The 23766-nt window shown below is 44.2% G+C and overlaps 1 protein-coding gene across 1 annotated transcript; it reads right to left on the bottom strand.

Moving 5' to 3' along the window:
- Positions 1-5661: 5661 nt before the first annotated feature.
- On the bottom strand, positions 5662-23642 carry LOC103182513 (6-phosphofructo-2-kinase/fructose-2,6-bisphosphatase 2). The gene is given in 15 exon segments (XM_042342091.1): positions 5662-5937; positions 8556-8620; positions 9752-9814; positions 10236-10365; positions 13575-13679; positions 14177-14323; positions 15437-15528; positions 15531-15643; positions 15839-15963; positions 16360-16416; positions 17801-17875; positions 18198-18264; positions 19492-19588; positions 19683-19808; positions 23458-23642. Coding segments are annotated over 15 exon segments (1362 nt in total). The 5' UTR covers positions 23489-23642; the 3' UTR covers positions 5662-5868.
- Positions 23643-23766: the final 124 nt, after the last annotated feature.

Here is a 23766-nt window from a genome sequence, read left to right as displayed (position 1 = left end):
CAAGGCCCTGTTGCTTTATACAATGATTTCCAAACTGACATTGCTCTAACTATGAAAACCAAGAGTGTGACAAACAGAGTGAAGGAACAGGGAACGATCACAGGGACCCAGCAAGCTAAAAGGATTAATGCTCTGACACATAATCATAAGAAATTCAGACTGTATTTTCTTGTCCACGCAAGACAATTTAATGCTTTCAGATGATACAAGAGTTACTCTCACGAGTCGTCAATACACACCGAAATCAATTTGACAAGACGATTCAGAAGAGTAAAAGCACGTTTGTTCTTCACCACAAACCTGAGAGTTATTCTAATTAACGCCTGGGTGTCTGATCGTCGTTGCTTAACGTAATAATAACTTTGCAAGCTCACTGGTAATTTTCCTGTGCACAAAACAAAATAAGGCTACCATTTGGATAACTGTCAGAATTCCTTTAAACATGGAATTTTCCTTTCTCCCCCCCACCCCCCCCTTCACTTTTTTTCCGGACATTAAAATTATAACTCACAGAATAATTCAAATAATCGTCAGGGCACAAACATCTAAAAACTACAAAGATCATTTTTTAAAAAATATTTCATTATTACATTTATAAATACAGCAACGTAAACGTTAAGATCTTATCGTAAATCATACATTACATTAGGAATCTGTACGTTGTTCGTGTAAAGTGCTAATCGTCTTCCTTTTCCCAAGTGAGTCGGTCATTATTGTGCGTTGGTTTCATAAGAGGGTCGAGCTATGTTACAAAATATTATCACAGTACAGTACTTTGACACCTCTGACGTCACAGTTTGGAAGATAGCATCGTGTTAATTGTACACAGATTCGTAAAATCAGTGGCCGTAATTTTTTGCAAATGTAATCAGACCATTTTATCAAGACATAAACCCAACCTGTACATCGAGAAACAGAGAAATGATTGATATTTGCGTGCATTGCACTCTTGTTTCCTACAGTAGACATGAAGATCTACAAAGATAAATAGACAGGAAGGAGTGTGAAAAGGTCCAGAGATCAATCAAGTTCTCTCCTGGGGGGGAAAAAAACAACTCCACCTCCCATAAAATACATAATTATAATATAATAATCCTTGCATTTGATAGAACGCTTTATCACGTCGTTGAGGTGTCTCAAAGCGATTCACAGAATAGATTTTGTATTTTGTGAGCAAAACACAGCAGCCAATTGTGTACAGCAGTGGCTCACACACAGTCGTGGAGTGAGTGACCAAACTTCTTCCTTTTTTTTTTGGAGGGATTAGTACCGCTGGAAAGTGATCCGCCAATCGACGAACAACCGGGTTCCTACTTACTGCTCGGCCAAACAGAGGCGTGTGGAGTAAGGAAACTTGCCTAAGGTTTTGCCCCACCCGGGAATCGAACTTGGGTCTTCTCACTTGCGAGGCGAGCGTGCTAACCACCTAACGCTACAGGACTCCACAAATACCTACTCATCTCTGGTTATCTCTTGGTTTTTATGATTGCATATTCCACCCCGTATAAAGATGACATTTTGTAACTACCAAAGAGTGAAATCACATTGAACGAATACCGGAAACAACCTTTTTGGCTGTCTACGCTTCTTTCCCATCAGACAATATGAATCAATATAGACTGGTGACCCTTGTATGGTTTTTTTTTAGCTATTCAGCTCAACATCTCCGCAGCAGTCAGCTGTTAGGTCTTTTTTCCCCCCAGAGAAGAGACGTTTAAGGGGGAAACCGATTAGAAGTCTTTCAAATCATAAAAGGGTTCGGTAAGGTTAACATAAATAGGCTGTGTCTACTGGTTGAGGACTCTGTAATCCCGGGAACAAACAAATGCCAATCCCTGCAATTAGGGGAATCTAAAAAAGAATTTAGGCAGAACTACTGTGTGCAACATATAGCAAGATTGTGAAAATCGCTGTCTGAAGAAGTGGTTGAATCACACAGAATACATGCATTCAAGAGGAAGCTAGAATTTCACAAGGGTGTAAGAGATTTCACAAATATAACCTTACAAGAGTTAGTGAAATAGATGGGTATGGGAGGGAGTAAGGGATGGGTGAAGACTTGTGTGAAATATAAACAACTGCACAAACTTCTCTGTAATCTTTGTTTTGATTTATACTCCAGGGAGAGAACAGCAACCGGCTTTTACATTTGAATTCACGGCACTGAACTCGCCTATCTTACTTTCCTCCCTCACCTGCTCGAAATACAATAATATTCCTTGCATTTGATATGGCGCCTTAACACGTCTTGGTGACGTCTCAAAATATATTGTCATATATTCAGTTCCTCCTCTCCGCATTGCACTCAGAACTCAACTCAAACTAACTCTTTTCCTCAAGACTGACAAACATCAACCTTTAATCCTCCCTTCTGCCTACGAAGGTTGAAACCAAAGTCACCAGTATGACTCATATGGTATCCTCTGCTGCTTAACCTTCAGTGGTGTGCTGTGCTTTTTGTCTCGTCATCCAGATAAAAATAATTATTGCACCAAATGAATGGCTGGGCAGCACTTCATTTCAAAGGAGGCACAGTTAGAGTAAACACCACTTTTAGAAAGGATTAAATGCACGGCAGCTGTGCTTCTTTGATATTACATTGTGGCAACGCTTTTGGTAAAAAAAAAGACCTGAGAGAAAGGCAACACATATGTCGTCATGTGTTTTGTTTTTCGTTAACATGGTTAAACATAGTCAAACCTCCTTATAAAGACAAACAACCACATAAATGTGGCCTTGGATGAAGTTCCATCAAAGTCAGAAGAGAAACACAAACTGAAAACAAAATAAACCCCCTGAAAAAAAAAAAGCACTGTTTCACAGGACCTCCTATGTTTGTAATGATGAGATTTGAGCGCAATTCCTAAACATTGTGCAGTTACGGGGAATATGCTATTTCAATATCAACCATTTATCAACCGTTATGTTTTAGCTGTGCTCTTACAATACCCGAAAATGTCTCCCAAATAATGTATTAAAAGACTATAAAGTGCCAAATGCAGTCTGATTATCCTGAAAGCGTTTTGCTCCGATGGGACGAATTGTGCGCCAGACAAAAATGAGATCCCTTTCTGCTGCCGGTAACCTCGCGGCTCATCGCGTCAGCCCATTGAGGCTGATCTGGTCACCAATCAAATTGCCATACATGGTTGACCGAGTTGTTTTGCTAGCACGACGACAACAACTTGCATCTATATGGCGCCATTTGTGCGGGACAGCGTCTCAGAGTGCTTAACAATGGCGGAGCCTGACACCGAGCCGGGAGGGAGCAGGATACCCTAAGCACGGTCGAAGAGGAAGGCCTTCAGTCGTGATCTAAAAGAGGGGGAGGAGGGGGACAAGGCGGAAGGATTGGGGGAGAGAATTCCAAAGGTTCGGGGCGTAGTGGGTGAAAACGCAGCTGTCGATGGTGGAGCAGAGGGGACGAGGGACAAGTAGGTTTTCTTTTACTGATTACGATCACTGGATAATAATCAGGAAAAAATACAATAACATTCCCTTCAGTACAACACTCGATTTTAACAAAACAGTAATTTTCGCTACATTTACTTATACATTTTCTGAAAAAAAAATCGATTGCCCTTTTATAATAAAATATAAAACATTATAAATAGTAAGGCAGTATTAAGGCCTATTTACACAGCAGTTCTCTTACTCCAAGGGGAGGTGAATAAAGAAAGGTGCGGATTTTTCGGCCAAGCTGCACTAACAACTAAACGTCTCTACATCTTAAAAGAGTTTAAACAGCAATTGGAATCTAAGCAGAAGTTTACTGAAATGTTTCCAGCAATTTAATCCCAGTCAAACATACTGAAACCGTGCTAACTTTTTCAATACAAACTATGTTTGTTAAAAGAGGTTCTGTTTTATCCCAGGACCTTGGTATCAAAAAACAAGTGCTGTGTGAACAAGGCTTTAGTACCATACAACCTTTAAAATATTTTTAAAAACTACTGAGAATAAAAACCAGGCACATTGAACATAAGAGAGGTCACTCTCTGTGGTGGTCAAAGAGTAGATTAATGGCTTGAACCTAATATCTTTCCTTTGCGTTCAAAATTCTGAAGGGATTACGGCTAAAGTAAATAGAGAAAAACTCAAGCGGGGACAAAGGGGTAATAATCATAATCTTGCATTTGATATGGTGCTTTTCATGTCTTCTAGATGTCTCAAAGGGCTTCACTGGATACACTGTAAAGTGAACTGACTGTGTATTTTGTGGGTGAAACGCAGCAGCCAATTGCGCACAGCAGCGTCCCACAAACAGTCGTGGATTGATTGAGCAAATTATTATTGTCTTTTTCTTGAGGGATCACGATCAGGTGTGTGGAGTAAGGAAACTTGCCCAAGGTTTCGCCCGGCTGGGAATCGAACCGAGGTCTCTCGCTTGCGAGGCGAGGTAGAATCTCAAAGACATCAACTTGCACTTATATAGAGCCCGTCACGCAAGATAGTGACTCGGAGCACTGTACAGTGGTGGGGTTGGATGCCTAGCAAGGCAGAAAGTGGTTGGGGGGGGGGATGATCACAGGCGCAGTCGAAGAGGTAAGTCTTAAAGTGGGATTTAAAGATAGTTAAAGAGCAGAGAATTGCTAGCGGAAGAGTCAAGGTCGGGTATCTTCAGTCAGAGGGTGAGGAATTGATTACTGCGGATGGCTATTGAGGGTGGCTTAATAAGAGTAGAAAGTCTAAAGGTACCTAGCATTTCAACGCTTGATTGTGAATCCCCTTTCCCCCCCCCCCGTCAATTTTTTTAAGTCGTTAAAGCAGTTTCAAAGTCAAAACTGTGTTCAACTTTGGCACGTTCTGCGTGCTCTGAAACGCTAAACAAAAAGAGAGAGAATCGAGACAACAGTGGAATTTCTCCCCCAAAAGAATCGTTCAAAAGGAAACTGGGTAACCTGAGGAATAAAAAAACATGAAGGGATATGAACCGGGAGTGAACTCATAGTAATAAACAGGAGGGGCCAGTAGCACAGATACAATGAGTACTTTGTGAAAAATTTCTCCCATTCCCTTTCACACATTTAATATTAGTTTCAAGCCAATTAACTACTCATTCACCTTTGAGAAGAAATTACTAGTTCTTCAGGAGAGAAAATGCAGCAGAAGAAGCCCGACTTTCTCTGTTTTGACAAGACGTATGAATTTATCTCATCTACGACCTTTGCCGTTGCCAAAGATTCTTAAATCCCTCAGAGGGAAACAGTCAATAAAGCAGAGACGTACCCTCAGCGCTCATCTCAGATAAGCTGAGGATATCTCTTGATACGTCTTATCATTTGCTGAACAAGTTTCACAAAATAAACAGTAAAGGAGGGCAAGGACACACAACCAATCACAGCACCGGATACAAATGAAAGAACCACCTTTAAACAAATAATTTTACAATAACCGACAAAACAAAGGCGATATGACGTGTGAAATCGGGATTTTTTTTAAAAACCAATGAGAATGACCTAATAAAAACACAAATAGCTTCACTGGCAAAAAAAAATATATTCCTACTTGACTCACTGCTAGTCACAGGAGCATTAGTGCACTGGAAAATTAAAGAAAGTGACTGAGATGAAGCGTCTGGTGCTGTTTTTCCATCAGAGTCTAAAAGTAGGTATCTATCATTGTTGCCAAAGAGATACTATCTTTAGCCAACCTCACCCTGTTCAGCGAGGTGTGATTACTCTCAAGCTATCATTTTTCTTTTAGCTTGAACGGCTGAATGATTTCCGCCCAGAGCAAATCTGGATGGCTTTGTTTATTATACAGTCCGAGACATACACCCTAACATCAATTTTCAGCGTTCCCATTTCGACGGGACGGGCTGGACGCGATTTTACCGCCATCGCCAAACTAACCGCTGAAGAGAATTCAATCACTGGCCACATAAGGCGGGATAGTGCTCAGTGCCTCCTCCCGGCTGCGATCGATGGCCACATTCTGTGAAAGAAAAACATTCATCACGAGTAAAAGATTACATTGAGGACCCACGACATTCTCAGCCACACAAAAGCCTTCAATCGTAGCATCGTATGACTTACAAACCAGCAAAAAAAATATAATAATCATCGTTGCGTTTGATACAGTGCCTTATCACGACATTGCGACGTCTCAGAGCTTCACAGAATACACTAAGATGAATTGACTGTACATTTTGTGGACGAAACGCGGCAGCCAACTGCGCACAACATTTGTTCTTCCTTTTGGGGACGGCAAAATTAACCTTTTCTTTTCGGTCTGCTTTGGAAATGCAGAAAAGGTGCCCAGCTCTTCGAGCAGTCTATCACTGATGATGGTCGCTAGACTTGAGCATATTTCTGTTTCAAAAGTAGATGAGAAATGTTTATTAAAATGATCCCTCACTCGTGCAAAGCATTTTTCAGACGACAGCCTTCTCTTGCAAATTGTGCATGTGTGTGGGGGAGGGAGAGGGGGGTGGTTGCTTTATCAAAGATAAGACTGTTTTCTCAAAAACACCTTTGCACGAGGGAGAGATCATTTTAGTAAACAGGAAATAACTCCTAAACCGGAGAAAGTCCACAGTCAAGAATGAGAACTCGCCTGGGCCAGAAACATGCATATACATACAAGCGGATACATACACTTTAGCGATGATTGACCTTTGAATTTAATAATAATAATGATGATAATCTTTGTATTTGATATAGCGCCTTATCACGTCTTTGAAGCGTCTCAAAGCGCTTCACAGGATAATACTGCAAAGTGGAGCGACTGTATATTTTGTGGGCGAAACGAGGCAGCCAATTGCGCACATACAACAACAACATTACATTTGTATAGCGCCTTTCATGTCGGGAATGACACTAACAATTAATTTTGCAGTGAGCACATCTATTAATCCCCTTTAGGAGATGTGTTCTCACTCAGTCAATTGGGTTATTTACTTGACATCTGATGGAAAAGAGGAAAATTAGCTTTTGGGATTCCCAAAGGCATCTTAATTTACCAACAACTACATCTCCACATTCTCTACACTTGACAGCAATTACCTGCAAAGTGCTTTGACATGTTTTGATGTTCGGATCACTGCATCAGACGCATATAGGAATTATTGTGAATAAGGTCAAATAATAGAATTGGATTTACCTGGGAGACAGAAGGCTTGTTCCATGTTTTACTTTACACTTAAATAGAAGATGCAACGCGAGTTGAAATTCACCATAGAAACAGTACACAACAGAAACAATTCTGCGATTCAATTCAAGTGAAGGTTTGCAGATGGGGGCAGATTGGTAACCGCACTACGAAGGCGATGTGGTTGAAAGCAAGATGGAACTTGCCAAGGGGGAGGTTAGAAACAACCCAAGGGTATTACCTGACTTGCCACCATTCCATGCAGGAACGGTAACTGGCAAGTGAAGCAAACAGGATGCGGTGACTGCATCGGCAAATCAATCGAGTTCAAATCCCCACAAAAGTCATTCAGAAGCAGTATAGCGCTTTGGTCTGTAATGGCAAACTTGGAACTTGGGTTGAATTTGTGCGAGGTAGTGTCTCGGGAGCGTGTGGCAGAAGAGAGCAAAAAGGCTGATCCCCAGTGTTAGAGGGATGGACCATGAGGAACAATCAGATCTGGTAAAACTTGTTAGCCTCAAAATGAGACGTCTCTGAGGTTTAGATAATAATAATAATCCTTGCATTTGAGATTCTTGCGTCTTTGAGTCGTCTAAAGCGCTTCATAGGATACACTGGAAAGTGAATTGACGGTATATTTTGTGGGCAAAACGCAGCAGCCAATTGCACACAGCAGCGTCCCACAAACAGTCGTGGATTGAGTGGCCAAACATTCAAAGACAGAACCATGAAGGTTGAGGTAGGGGGAGAGGCAGTGGAGGAGAATAGAGTGGTCAACCGTATCGAAGGCAGCAGAGAGGTCAAGGAGGATGAGGAGGCAGTGGGAGCCCTGCTCGCATCAGGAACTATTTCTTTCCACAGTGGGTAATCGTTGGCTGGATACCAGGTTAGCAGGAGAGGTTTTCAGTGCCAAGAACTATACCCAACCACAACATTGTAATTAGAAGAGCTAATTTGAATTCTGAAGAATGAGATCAAATGGGCTGAATGGGCTTCATTGTCTGAACCTGCCTCGTGATAAGGCGATATTGCATCTCCACACATCGGCGGAATTAACTTAGGCAATTTCAGCAATACGTGAGAACCAAGATATGAAAGAACACAAGTAGCTTTCTGAAGTTCAATGTCATAGCAATGATTGTGCGGCACAAACCCACACAAAATACACAGTCACTCCATTTCGCAATATATCGTGTAATGTTTTTGAGACATCCTCTTGACATGAAAGGCACTATATGCAACGCAAATTTACATGTAAGGATTATTATAATTAATAATCTGCCTTGATATCAATTATAATCCAGGATATTCGAAAGATGTGCTTCAGAGAGGCTACACAGAAGACAACCGGTATTTTCGTTCATTATGAGTGTTTTACAAGTAAAAGAAGAGATATTTTGTGTTTCATTGCAATAAAAAAATCCCTGAAACCACTGACACTTATACGATACTCTATTACTTACCAATGGCCGTTTACGGTACGTGCTTACTGCTTCAACATGTAAGTTAAATGTTTCCATTTTGCAACCTTCAATTAAAAAGAGAGGTTTAAACGAAAATCTACAATTGAAGAAAGAAAAATGATTACGAACATCATCTCAATGTGCTGACACACACTGCAATTTGAATATATAATAATCCTATAATAATAATTAATAATTCTGGCATTTGATATAGCGCCTCATCACATCTTCAAGACAACAACAACAAGATTCAATTTATAGAGCGCCTTTCACGTCGGGAGGACGTCCCAAGGCGCTGTACAGTTGAGTCGGGACCCGAGCAGTGGGGAAATGGTGAGGGGAGGGAAGGGAGGGAACGAGGAGGGGGTAGAGAGTTGAGAGGGGAGCTGAAGGCACGGTCAAAGAGAAAGGTCTTGAGACCGGCCTTGAAGGAGGAAAGGGAAGAAGCGGCGAAGGCACTGGGGATAGAGTTCCAGAGCCGAGGGGCTGAGAGGCTGAAGGCCCGACCACCGATGGTAGGGCGGTTGGGGCGGGGGATGTGGAGCAGACCGGAGCCAGAGGAACGGAGGGTACGGGCGGGTAGGTAGGGGGATAGTAGGTCAGAGAGGTAGGAGGGAGCGAGGCCGTGAATGGCCTTGTAGGTGAGGATGCGGATCTTGAATTAGAGGATCTTGAAGATGTCTCAAAGCGCTTCACAGAATATACTGTAAAGTGAATTGGTTGTGTATTTTCTGGGCGAAACGCGACAGCCAATTGCGCACAGCAGTGTTCCACAAACAGTCGTGGATTGAATGATCAATATATATTTTCATTTTTTTTTGGAAGGAGTTATTACCCCCGGAAAAACGATCCGCCAATCGACCAACAACTGGGTTCCTACTTATTGCTGGGCAAACAGAGGCGTGTGGAGTAAGGAAACTTGTCCAAAGTTTCGTCCTGCCAGGAATCGAACCCAGGTCTCTCACTTGCGAGGCGAGTGCTTTAACCACTGAGCTACAGGACTCCACATGAATATGAAGGCAAATCAAGTTATTAAAGTGCATTTTGTTATCGCTGCAAATGAATCCGGGCACTATTGAATGGCAGAAAACAGTTTTGAGTCAGGAACGGAAAGAAATAAGTGGTCACTCTCACTAACCCAGGATAAAACAGGGCTGGGCTGCAATTTCAACATAGCAAGCAGACTTATAACTAACCATAGGCAACTGGTGTTAGCTTCACGACTGTATGTAGCGGGCAGTTTAGGTACGGTAAATCTTCTGCAATAAAATAAACCACAAAGATTACATAACTCTTTCAAATAATGTGGCTTCCCTTATTAGAATTTGCCAGTCATTTGGGTCAAACTTTTAATTCTAGTCAATTTCCCCATAGACAATATATATATATATATATATTTCCACAAGACTTTGCAAAGCTTATTCACAGAATATAAATAATAATTCTTGTATTTGATACAGCGCTTTATTGCATCATCAAAACGTCCCAAGGAGCTGCACAATACCATACCCACTGTATACGTTTAGTTACACAATTTGATACCATTTGCACAATATTTCCTACGTAGTTTGGCATATTTCCTACGCTCTTGGCAATAGTTTGACATTGTGCCATGTTGGCAGATAAATTAATTCAGACGACTGCGCAAGTGACTGACTATTCATTGTCTTAATATCGTACCTGCTTTCTTGTCCAGAAAGTAAGCCAGAAGGCAACGCATGACAGCCTGATGTGTCACAACAAGAACATTTCCCTGTCTCTCCAGTTCCATGATTGCAGGCTCCAACCTCTGAACCAAATCCTGGTACGACTGCACACAAACAGATAGATAGAATTATTGAGTAATGCATTTGATATACAGTACGTCAAAGCACTTTACAGCATTTTTGTTCTGTAAAGCATAGTGGCTATGTATTTATAATGATCCTTGCATTTGCTATAGCACCATCTCAAAGTGCTTCACAGAATATACTATAAAGTGAATGGACTGTGTATCTAGTGGGCGGAAGTGAATTTGTAAGTATTTGTAAGTGAATATGGCAGCCAATTTGCACACAGCAATGTCTCGCAAAATGCCATCAAGTGAACAACCAATTTTATCTGGGGGAATTGTTGGCCAAGACACCAGGAGAGAAGAACTCCCTTCTCTTTTTTAAAAAAAAGTATGTCATGAACTTTAATGTCCACTTGAATAGGCACATGGGACCTTGGATTAGAATCTCATCCGAATGATAATAATAATAATCCTTGCATGAACAAAAAACAAAATACTGCAGATGCTGGAATCTGAAACAAAAAAGGGTCCACGACGAAGGGTTGTGGACCCGAAACATTGACTCACTTTCCTTTCTCCATAGATGCTGCCTGACCTGCTGAGTTTTCCCAGCTCTCTCTGTTTTGGTTTTATAATAATTCTTGCATTTGATATAGCGTCTTATCATGTCTTCAAGACATAAGAACATAAGAACATCTCAAACGGCGTCTCAAAGCGCTCAGTGTGTTCTGTGAAGCGCTTTGGGACGTCCTCCCGACGTGAAAAGCGCTATATCAAATGCAAGGATTATTATTATTATTATTATTATAAACTGTAAAGTAAATTAGACAATAAAGACAATGCAGAGCTTCGCCCAACACTAAGCTCTATGACTCAAGGTCATAACATGAGGGTTGAACCCAGATCTTCTGACTCAGAGAAAAGTAGGCTTCCAAGTATGTAAGGTTGACATCAGCAAGCCAGTGTGTCATATTTCCTGTTTCCTTATGGAGTAATTAGAGATCATCGGATATCAGATCGCCATGGTTACGTTGATTGACGTGCCGGGTTTCATAAAATATCTTGGTAGTTTAGACGTTTTTAACCGGTAAATAATCCACAAAAACTACAACTTTTTCTAAGCACTCGTCAAAGAATAGCGCAGTTGACCATGAATGGAATCACCACAACAGGAAGGTTCCTCCTTTATTCTGAATGACAACAACGACAACTTGCACCTATATAGCGCTCCTTCACTCGGGGTAGCGTCCCGGAGCACTTGACCGTGGCAGAGTCTGACAACAACAACAACAAAATTACTCCTGTAAAGCACAGTGGCTGAAGGTATGGCCACCCGATGGTGGAGCGGAGGGCGCGTGGAACAATTAGGAGGCCGGAGCCAGCAGTGGGTGGAAGTGGGGGAGAAGCAAGTCGGACAGGTAGGGAGGCGCGAGGGAATTAAGTGATTTGAAAATGAGTGAAAGGACCTTGAAGTCAATCCGTTTGGTGATTGGGATCCAGTGAAGCCTGGCAAGGATCGGTTGTAATGGGGATACGCAGTTTCGTGTGGATGAGCATCCAGGCCATGGTACATACAAACACGACAATGATGCTATGTGCAAATACCCAGAGTCCACAGAACAATCACCAGACATTGCAAAACGTCTCCTCTCCAGTCATAAAGATAACAGAATTCTTTCCAGATTGAGCAAAGTCCACCACGCACCTTTCCTACTTAACAGTGATACCACACAGACGTTCAGCAGCACCACATTAAAGCCAATTTAAACAGGAAACGGGTATAAGGTCAGCTACACTCAGATTTGTGTCTCCCGTCCTTCTCACCCCACCATCGCCAGTCAGGCTTGAAGTCTATCTGCCCCCAGTCCCTAGAACTCTCTGCTGCAGTCCCTCTGATTCTCGTCCTACCCCCACATCTCAAGGTCTTCCTCTTTGACCCCACCTTCGGTCGTCTTTCAACCTCCCAGCCCATTCAGTTCCCACACTCAGCTCAGATATCAAGCCCAGATTGTCAAGCGCACTCAAGACGTCCTCCCAACATGAAAGGCACTATATTAAAGTACATTTGTGTTGTATCGTATAACTAAAGACACTTACAGAGCTGTTCATTTGCGCAAGCACCAAGCCCACAGTAGCATTTAAAGAGCGGGGAGTAAAAATAATTAAAATTGCCCCTCCCAAGATCTTTTAAGGAGGGGCATTGTTGATGGGAGTGTGAATGAATCTGCCGAACCTGTGTATTATATATTTTTTTACACACTTGGGAAAAGGGGGAAAAAGAATCTGTTAGATTCCAGATTGTGAAAACCCTAATCAAACAGTGCCAACACGTCGTACTCAAGATAATCCATGTTGTTTCACCAGCCAAACTCCAACGCTTCATAATTAGGCCTGTTTTATACTGTGTCTTTCACGTGGATTTGATTTGGCACAAAGAACAATTGGGCGTTGCTTTGATGCCTGTCGCTGAACCACCTACTTAGATCACCACCCAGTGACAGAGTTGGGTAACTAACTATGGGCTTCTCCTTGTTATTCAACAGAACCAGAGTGGGTTCCAATGATCATAACATTAACCTGTTCTTTTCAATATTTCAGTCATACATTTACCGTTCATTAATGTCTCATCTTCCCCAGCCGATGCGTACCACATTTGTCAAGTGCATAGAGACCTTCTATTATGTGGAAACTAGTGTTTATGCTGTGCTTACGAGGATGAGTTTCATGAAGAGCTCATCTCAATAAATCCAGCTTTGAGCTGCGTGTATAAACAACTGGCCATCAGTCCCTTATGTATGTGGGAACTTCAACATGGGTCACCTTAATGGGATCCAAGAGTTTATGTCAATGAGTTTCATTGACTGTTTTTCAACAGCCCGGCTGGGTGCTCAAGCCAGCTGTTAAGCGCTATCAAGCCTATTTATAAAATTGTTCAATAGGTTGTTACAAATTCAAACTACTTGCAGCAACTTTATGTATTGAAATGCTTCTTGATTTTGCTGAAATGGATGGCGAACGATCTTAAACTTAACTGGGAGAGTGGGACAGCAGTACAATCTACTCGCTGAATGTGCAACTGTATCATAGTGTAAATTTAGGACCTGACGTTGGTTGCACATCTGTGACCGTGTCTCATGCACAACATTCCATCAGGACCATTCATTGTGCAAAAAATATATCACACCAAACAGTAGCATGCACTCAACCTTGGGTTTACTGTATGTGTGCAGAGCCAGTTCCTGTACCTCTCCTCCTGGGTATCGGTAGTGGTACTTGTCTTGATCCCGTAATGCAAACTCCTCTGGATATTTGTCCTGAATTTCCACGTACGTCAGTTCTTCACAGACTCCCTGGTGTGAGAAATTAAATGATTTTTTTTTTCGTGGTTGAGATTTTTCCAAATACAATAAGAGCAGCGAATTGGCCAGAAAATCACTCGAGTTCAAACGTATTTGCAACAATTCTTGAATCTGATGCGTTTAAAAATTCACCAAGCCAAAGCTGGATTTTAAAGAGTTACTTCATCTCCTTAGGTTGTACTTTTGGGCTTCCCAGGACAATACGGTTTCCGTTCATAGAGTACCTTTCACGTCAGGAGGATGTCTCAAAGCGCTTAATAAAATATATGTTCACCCATAAAATACAGTCAATCCACTTTACAGTATATTCAGTGAAGCTTGAGACATCTCAACGACGTAATAAGGCGCTATATCAAATGTAAGGATTATTATTATTAATATAGCTGGCCTGGGCACCCAAGCCTGGGAGGAGGGCGAACTGAAGAGGGTGCTGTAAGGTGTATGTGATGACTGAAAGCATAGTCAAAGCACAAGCTTTTGCTACTCACTGAATCGATTTCATTGAGGACTTTCCACTGCTCGTATGGTATATTGAGATGCTCCACTGTTTCGATTGTCCGTTTCATCTCGCTACACCAGATCTTAAGGTCGGTAACTGCCTGATCTTTGATGAAACTGTACAAAGCTTTGGCAAACTGAAAGATATTGTACCAGAGACATTGACAGAACATCAGTTCCAACAAGCAGCGCTTTTATTCTGGACATCGCCTGCCTGCAAGCAAACACTCGCTTCGAGGCGTGAAATGTATGACGAGTTATTATTGAAATAGGCAAAACAGGTAGAGAGCACGAGGATCGAGGTGAAGCAAGTAAAGCATGCTCGTGAAAGCTCGTGTACCTTAGCCCCAAGGGACTGCTATTTACCAGCCCTGATCTCAAGAAACTTTACTTCTTTCAATTAGGATCAGTTTGGTTTGGATAGTCCTAAGCAGGGTGATGGGTTTCCGCATGTGTCAGACACCCGGCCGACAAAAGAAAATTACAATTAGTAGGTCCAGGATGCACCTTCAGTCCTGAAACTATCGGCCATGTAATATTCTATCCCACACTCAAAAGGAAAAGGTAGCCGGTGATGCTGGGTGTGCTGGAAAGCTTAGTACATTGTGCGCTATAACACTTATAATGGGAAACTGGATTGACCATTCGTTCCCAGCACGAGCTGAGTTACCTAATCTGGAGCAGTGGTGGTGGTGCAAAAGATGGCCCAAGCCCTCTTTGGCTAGGAAGGGCAGGGTTGGCCTGGGCTGTAACCACAGTTGAATTGCCTGACGACACGCAGTCTGGGCTATGGCACGAAGAATGGCCGCTTGGGCGAGTATTGAACCATGCCCTACAATAACAACACATGCAATAAATGCCTTTAGACCTGCCCTAGCCCGAGTCACTGGCTACAGGAGAGAAACGTGTGGACACAACACATCAAAAGCAGCGTTCTCGTTGAAGAATCCATCAGACGTTAACAAATCATTTTTCGGTCATATGATAACCCGATGCACATTTCTCCCTCGGGCTCTGATCCCAAACTGGAGGGGGAAAGGTTGCCCCCTCCCAAGTCTCCCTCGAGGCCCGTCTCAAGACCCTCCTCTTCGACCGTGCCTTCGGTCACCCTCTCACCCCTCCTGATCCCGCAAAAGAAAAAATTCCAATGCAAAGCGTTTTAAAATTCACTCCATGATCCTTTCAAACACGACCCCTACGCCTTCTACAGCAGGTGCAACAAACGCAAGCAATGCAGATTCCTGCTGTACCTTTTGTCCCTGATGTGTCAAGCCCGAGTCCCCACCGATCCTGCCATGTCGGTTGTCCAAACTCTCTCCGTGACGACACAAGAAGATGGCACGGGATAGACATGAATGTTCATCAGGTAATAGACTATTTTACTCTGGATGTAATCCTGGACTCTGTTCACGAGGAACCGGCGGCCGACATCAATCACTTTAATGAAGGCCAGATCCCTGCGATTAGAAGCACAATCTCAGTCGTCAGATATAAGTACACGCACTCCGAGACGCTGCCCGGGCCTGATGGACGCCGCGTAAATGCAAGTTGTTGTATCGGCAAACGGACAAACATCCGGCAAATCCAATCGTGCAAAATGTTAAATGACGAAAAGCCAAGCGACAGCCAGAAATAAGGAAACAAACGCTTACTTGTCATAATCATCTGGATCCAGAGGTTCATAGGTTATTTGATAGGTTTCAATTCGCTTGAGGAAATCATCCATGATTTGGTCTTTGTCTATATTTTCGTAGTCCGGGCTCGTTAATTTCACCTCCTGTATTCACAGATGTGAGATGTCAATCATTGACCGGATATCCAACCGGGATTAAATCATTGCATCAAGTTCCTCCACTCGTTTCTTCTGCGAATATGCAAATACTCTGCCCCAATTACCAACTGGTGACTGTACTCCTGGGGAAGGGGAGAGGGAGGAAAGGTTGCCCCCTCCCTTGTCTCCTTCAAGGCACGTCTCAAGACCCTCCTCTTCGGCCGTGCCTTCGGTCACCCTCCCACCCACCATCCCTCCTGATCCCGATCCCCAGCTCGGGTCTAAATCCTTGACTGTCCAGCGCCTTGGGACATCCACCCAATGTGATCGCCACATCAAATGCAAGGATTGTTATTTATCAGACTGAATTTGAGATGACTTCAGCTGTGATTTTTAACTTACCGTTATATTTGCAGCAATAACTTCTGGATCATCACAGACAGATTCAACAAAAAAGACCTGAAAACAGAAAATGATCCAACAGTGAATCAATGAACCCAATTACTGAATGAAAACTCAATGAAATGCTCATCTTATGGTTGTTTATAGGACATTGTTGGCGCAGATTAGCAGATGCGTTTGTCTCTAACACAATATTCACTTTATTTCTAATCAATTATAGTTCGCACAGCACTTTGAGGTGTTTGTTTTTACTTGAAAGGTGCTAGACAAATGCAAGTAACTATATTATTGCTTATGTCTGAACATCTGTTGTCTACTGTGGTTAATTTTTAACAGTAAGATAGGAATAGGAGGACGATATTTAACTGCGCTATTTAAGATGCGCGTATAATGTTTCATGGTATGTAGATCTACTTCAGCATTTTTTTGCGTCAGAACTTGTAGTCACAAGTTCAGCATGAGCAATTAAATAACTGTCAAGTAAATATAACTGTAGGACTTGAGTTTGAAATATTGACGAAAACACTTATTTTCCACACATTCCTGCAAAACTGTAGCCATGCCGGAAGATATTCCAAAATATAAACGGTGCTATTTATTCTATTTAGCTCACTGGTTACCAGTTTCCCAACCTAACAATACATCACGGCACATATCATACAGAAGGTAACCAAGTTTAATAATGATAATCCTTAATAACCTTGCATTCGATATGGCGCCTTCTCACGTCTTCGAGACGTCTCAAAGCGCTTCACGGAATATAATGCAAAGTGAATTGACTGTATATTTGTGGGCGAAAGACGGCAGCCAATTGCGCACAGCAGCGTCCCCACAAACAGCCTAGATAACACTGGTTTAGTTATTATGCACGTGTGCTATGGAACCACGTTTGGCCTGGACGAGTGGACTGGCTAGCTTTCCGCACGTTAAACATGGCCATGCTGCACGTAGGAAGTAACATCATCAGCAGTGACCTGACAACCTGGAACTCTGCCATTTTCCTGTGCAGTTACGTCAATGGTCATATGATAGCATTGCGGTAGACGAACACCAATTGCTCAAGTCGCCTGTTACAGTGCTGGTTGGTGCTTATGGACACCCTCTTCTTCAATTACCATGTTATAACAGGGCTCTACTGTAATCTGAGATGTCCATTCACGCACCAGGAATTCATAGCAAAATTAACGTTGGGAGCACCGACAAATGGGAAATAATAATCCTTGCATTTGACGTTATCACGTTGCCGAGACGTCTCAAAGCAGTTCACAGAATATGCTGTAAAGTGAATTGACTGGATATCTTGTGGACGAAACACAAAATATACAGTCAAGTCACTTTACAGTACATTCTGTGAAGATATTCTTCACAGTATGTTCTGTGAAATGGTGTTGCTCCTTATATTATCCTTCCTCCCTCACCCCCTCCCCCGCCAAATTCTAACCTTGAATTCATTCTTTTCAACAAAATCCAGGATTAAATGCCTCCTCTCTCTGGTGGTGTTGGTGGCATCAAATACCTGAAGTGGAGAAGAAATGGAAAACGAAGAGAAAAGGCATTCGCAATCAATTGACCCACGTATTATATTTCAATTAAATACAAATAGTGCCCTGGGATCCTTTTAAAGGCTAGCATAATCCTTTGCAAAACAGGTTAACAATAGCTTTCAATAGGAGCTGGATGTCCTCAGTTAATCCTCATTTGGCACTTGTCATTACCCACGACATTCAGATCACACCAAGCATCAGTAAATGAAAAGTCACACAAGGTCAGCTTACAAACATTTAGACTAAGTGGTTAATGAAACACTGATTACAATCTAAACAATGGCACCAACTTACTGCAATCCGTCCTTGTTCCAACGTGAGGTAGGATTTCACGTCTTTGAGGGCTTCAATGGCACACTGCCTGTGAACAACAAAGCGTTGGTTAATAAAGATTTAAACCAAACAGTCAGCAGGGCTTGAGGTTAGATTTTGTCCAGGTTGGAATCTGAATTTTGGTCAGCAATTTTACCCGGGGGGAAATCCTGAGCAAGGGGGCATAACCTTAAAAACAGTGCTAAGCCATTTAGGAGTGAGATCAGGAAGCATTTTTACACACGAAAGGTGAGTGGAAATCTGGAACTCTTTCCCCCAAAAGGCTGAGGATTCTGGATCCATTCAAATTTTCAAGACTGAGGTGGATAGATTTTTGTTAAGTCAGAGTATTACGGGATATGGAGGAAAGGCGGGTAATTGGAGTTGAGGTACAGATCAGCCACGATCTAACAGAATGGCGGAACAGGCTCGAGGGGCTGAATGGCCTACTCCCGTTTCTTCCTAACTGTGTAATTTCTGATGTAAGAGATACAATAAAAGCACTAGACATCTGCAGCAATGGGCAAAACATATACACGATCATTCCACTAACCAATCACATGCTTCTGCCTCTCTTGCTCATGATTTACAGGTCCTGCCATCCATTTTCTACTTAAGAGTTCAGTTCATCAACTACCCCAAAGCTTCTGGTGATTTTCCCAGGTTATCAAGCTCATATAAAACTAAGCATAATATGAAAAGTGAGCTCCATGCACCTTAGGTGTCAGCCTGCAACAGCACCCTTGCCTCTGAGTCAGAAGTTTGCGGGTTCAAACCCCACCATCAGGACTTTTAACTCACAGTCCAGGCAGACACAGAGCTGTGGGAGTGCTGCATTGTTGGAGTTGCCTTCCTTCAGGTGAGACATTAAACCGAGGTCCCATTTGTGCCTGTTCAGGTAGACGTTAAAGATTGCATGGTAACATCGGAAAAAAAAAAAAAAATTCCTCCCAGTATCCTTTGATCATTTGCTTTGTGGCTGTTTGTGGGACATTGTTGTCTGCAAATTGACTGCCGCATTCGCCCAGAAAACAGAGTCACTGTACTTATGTTCACCTGAAACCCTGTGAAGCGCTTTAAGATACCCTTCTGATGTGCAAGGTGCAAGGATGATTATTATGATTGTATGAGATAGGTACAGCCTACAAAACAATATGTAGTTTTAACAAAATAGTAATGCTTGCTGTTTAATAGCAATTGGTCACTCCACTGTGTGGGACGGGTTAGTAAGTGTATTGAGGGCAGCACAAGTCAGATCCTAGGTCCATTGGCTCACTTTCGGATCTGCATCGCTTCTTCATTGTCGTGAGAGAAGAAAGTGTAGGACTTGTACGATTTCACAGCATTACGTCGATACTGACCCAGGTTGAAAACTGAAGGTGAAAGCAAAGGTAAACAAGATTAGGATCAAGTAGGAAGTGACAGAATAAAAATATCTTAAGACAAAGCACATGGTGTGTCACTTACCTTTGGTGGGGACTCCGATCCAGTTGAGGTAGCGGGTGAGCTTCTTAGAAACATAAGTCTTTCCTCGAGCAGGCAGTCCGATCATTACAATCAAGGTCGGCCAGTTGGTCATGTGTGAAGGCCATGCTGCATGAGTGATAAAATAACATATTTATTATCCTTGCATTTGATAAAGCACCTTATCACATCATTGAGACGTTTCAAAGCAATCCCAGAATATACTGTTTAGGGAATTGGCTATATTTTCTGGGTGAAATGCGGCAGCTAATTGCACACAATAGTGTCCCACAAACAGTCGTGGATTGAATGACCAAATTATTATTATTTTTTGGGTGGATTATTACACCCTGAAAGCGATCCACCAATCGACTAACAACCGGGTTCCTACTTACTGCTTGTAAACAGAGGCGTGTAGAGTAAAGATACTTGCCTCAGGTTGTGCCCTGCCTGGGAATTGAACCCTGGTCCTCTTGCTCTCTAGATTGCCCTAACCAATACGCTACAGGACTCCACACTGTTAAGAGCAAAGGCACAGAAAAAGCAGCAGCAAGATTTTCACCAGCTATAATATTTCATGTGTAATGCAACAATATGCTCGGACGTGTTTTTGCACCACAAGGATTTTCTATGCAGAAAGTCGTGTAAAGGGAGACATATTTCTGAGCTTTAACTCCATGCCTGCAAAGGTCAAGAAACCCTGTCTCTATTGAACGACAAACAGATCAAGATGCAAAACCAAGGAACGGTAGAAAGATAAAATGCTCAGGCGCAGAGATAAATATACTGACTGAATACGCAAACGAGAGAGCCAAGCAAAGGAAAGACAGTTTAGCTCCCAAAAGTATCATCAACACAGCTGAGAGGAGGTGTGTAGGACCTCTGGGAAAAAGACTGTTTATGGAATGGAGCCCATATACCAATTGCCAGAGCCTCCAGCCTTGAGTTTGCGTGACAACCTCACTGCACTGGATTAACCGCTATTATACATCTAAGATGGAGACCCGTTCTGCTTGTTCTGTTGGTGTTTTCGTGTTATAGGGGCTCTGTCAAATGGCAGGATTTAGTATTATTTGCCCATTCACATTCCATCAATTGCGGACTGAGAAATCCTATCAGTGGCGGAGCCAGGTTTCGCAATCAGGGGGCGATGGGTCATCAGTTGTTCTGCAGTGCTGGCTGACCGCATCAAGTTTTCGAGACGTCTCATAGCACTTCACAGAATACACTGCAAAGTGAATTGACTGTGTATTTTCTGGGTGAAACGCGGCAGCGATGACTTAATGGAAATACTCTGGCTCTATCATTAACACAATATCGAGCTCTACAATCAACCTCTGCCGCTTTCTCTCTCTTTTGACTTTTTCACTCTTTCTCCCACAAATATACAGTCAATTCACTTTACAGTATATTCTGTGAAGCGTTTTGAGACGTATAGAAGACGTGAAAAGCGCTATATCAAATGCAAGGATTATTATTCTTATTATTTCTCATTTCATTTCTTTTTACAGTATATTCTGTGAAGCGTTTTGAGACGTATAGAAGACGTGAAAAGCGCTATATCAAATGCAAGGATTATTATTCTTATTATTTCTCATTTCGTTTCTTGCTCAGCCTGGTACCAGAACAGAAATTCAGGCCTGAAGTGTTGAATGGTGACATGCACTGACATGGAATCACACATGAAATATGAGTGCAGTACTTGTGACACCAACCCAGAGGCCTTGCCGATGCCTGTGAAACTGCAACCGACATAAAAGTCAGGTGTATCACCGGAGGGAAGAGAAACAGTACGATGCTTCTACAGGATCACCCCGCTATTGAGCGCTTCGAACGTGGGTCCTCTCGCCTGTGAGGCGAGTCCTTTATGCTAACTCACATAGGTGTATCGTGCGTTGATTGACAAATAATAGTGTACGTTTTATAACTTAATCAAGCACGGAATTTTCCAATAATAGACGTAAGGAAAACCCTTGCAATTACCCACACCTGCCTGTGCCTATCAGTCTTTTCTTCTTCATACAATTCAGCTAGTTGTGCAATAACAACTTGCATTTATGTCGCGCCCTTCACGCTGGTAATTGGACTGGCGGCACAGATCAGCCCTGAGCTTATGGAATGGCGAAACAGGCTCGAGGGGGCTGAACGGCGTCCTCCTGCGCCTACGTTCCTCCGCGCTAACTCCCTTAAGAACGGTTCACCAAACTGGTCTTTCTTGGTTCACTGCTACTCGCTTCACAACCTTGGCGTGGCAATGTCGCGCAGCACTGGGGCCCTTTCGCTTGGGTTTCAATCCCCCCCCCCCCCCGCCCCCCCAAAAAAATAGGAATGCGAACAAAGTGTCCGGATCCGATCATTAATTCTGCGCCAATAACTGTCAACGTGCGTTCCTCGCTCCCTTTGCTGTCGGGGCGAATGTCTCCCGGCGCAGTCGGTGTTGGCAAAACCCTGACATGCAAAAAATAATCAAAAATAATGTTATGCAGATGACAGCTCTGGTGTGTGAGTGTGAGTGTGAGAGAGAGAGAGAGGGGGGGGGGTGGGGGGGGGGGGGCTTTTTCTTGTCCATTTATAATCATCATCATCATAATAATAATAATAATAATCCTTGCGTTTGATAGAAATCATTTATATCACCAGAAACTTTGTGGAGGGGGTGGGGAGAGGGGGGGTGGGGAGAGGGGGGTGGGGGGGTGAGAGGGGGGGTGGGGAGAGGGGGGATGGGGGGCAGAGGGGGGGGGGAGGGGGGTGGGGAGAGGGGGGTGGGGAGAGGGGGGTGGGGGTGGGGAGAGGGGGGTGGGAGTGGGGAGAGGGGGGTGGGGGTGGGGAGAGGGGGGGTGGGGGTGGGGAGAGGGGGAGGGGGTGGGGAGAGGGGGAGGGGGTGGGGAGGGGGTGGGGAGAGGGGGGGGGGTGGGGAGAGGGGGGTGGGAGTGGGGAGAGGGGGGTGGGGGTGGGAGAGGGGGGGGGGGGGGAGAGGGGGGGGGTTGGGGAGAGGGGGGAGGGGGTGGGGAGAGGGGGTGGGGGTTAGGGAAGGATTCGCCTTCTCGGATCCCAGGGCAAATGGACACGTTGCGCAGCTGGGAGACGGGAGGGGGTGAGGGGGGAGGGGATGGGGAGGGGGTGGGGGGGGATGGGGATGGGGTGGTGGGGGAGGGATGGGGAGGGGAGGGATGGGGAGGGGGTGGAGGGGGAGGGATGGGGAGGGGGGGCGGTGGGGAGGGGGAGAGTCGCTGCCACCAAAGACGCGAGGATCCTCCCCACCTGCAGTGAAACCTGACCCCAGTACACGGTAACCTTGTCACTGCCATCACTCGCCATCGCTGTGCCACCGCTACAGGTCAAACGCCGAGTACGTGAGATCCTCTTCATTAAGATGAAGAGTGACAGCTCAACCCCCACATCCCCCCACAACTTCCTACCCCCCACCACCCCCCACCACCCCGTTTCCCCCCTCCTCTTGGGAGTGTCAAAAGCTTTCTGAGTTGTTTACAGGCAGTCTCCCCCCCCCACCTCCCCTCTTCCTCCCCCTCTTCTTCCTTCACCCCATCTGTTCCTCCACCCCATCTTCCTCCTCCACACAACCCCCCCACTTCCCTCTTCCTACACCCCCTCCCACCACCCATCTGCCTCCCCCCCACCCATCTGCCTCCCCCCCACCCACACCCCCCTCCATCCCCTCGTCCTTCCCCCCCATCCACATGGAGCGGCCGCTCGGATGCTCTGCCCCACTCCCCCCCCACTCCCCCCCCACTCCCCTTCAATAACCTGAACCGCTTACCTCTCCGCACCGCCGTGGAGTGCTGAGACATCCCGGGGGGCGAAAGCGCATCGGTCGCGGACAAATGGAGGGAGAGAGACACGACACCCTCACACACACCCACACACACACCCTCACACACACCCTCACACACACACACAGCGAGAGGTCAGATTAATCACCGCCTGAAAAGAGAGGAGAGAGAGAGAGAGGGAGAGAGGGAGGACAGGTGAGGAGGAGGAGGAGGGGGAGGAGGGGGCGGGGCCACACCAGGGAGAGGGAGACCCGGCGCTCAGTGAACGCTACAGTCTGTGACGTCACCGGGACATC

Source organism: Callorhinchus milii, unplaced genomic scaffold (genome assembly GCF_018977255.1).
Source record: "Callorhinchus milii isolate IMCB2004 unplaced genomic scaffold, IMCB_Cmil_1.0 Scaffold19, whole genome shotgun sequence".
Lineage (NCBI taxonomy): Eukaryota > Metazoa > Chordata > Chondrichthyes > Chimaeriformes > Callorhinchidae > Callorhinchus > Callorhinchus milii.
This window is presented reverse-complemented; position numbering and strand designations above follow the sequence as displayed.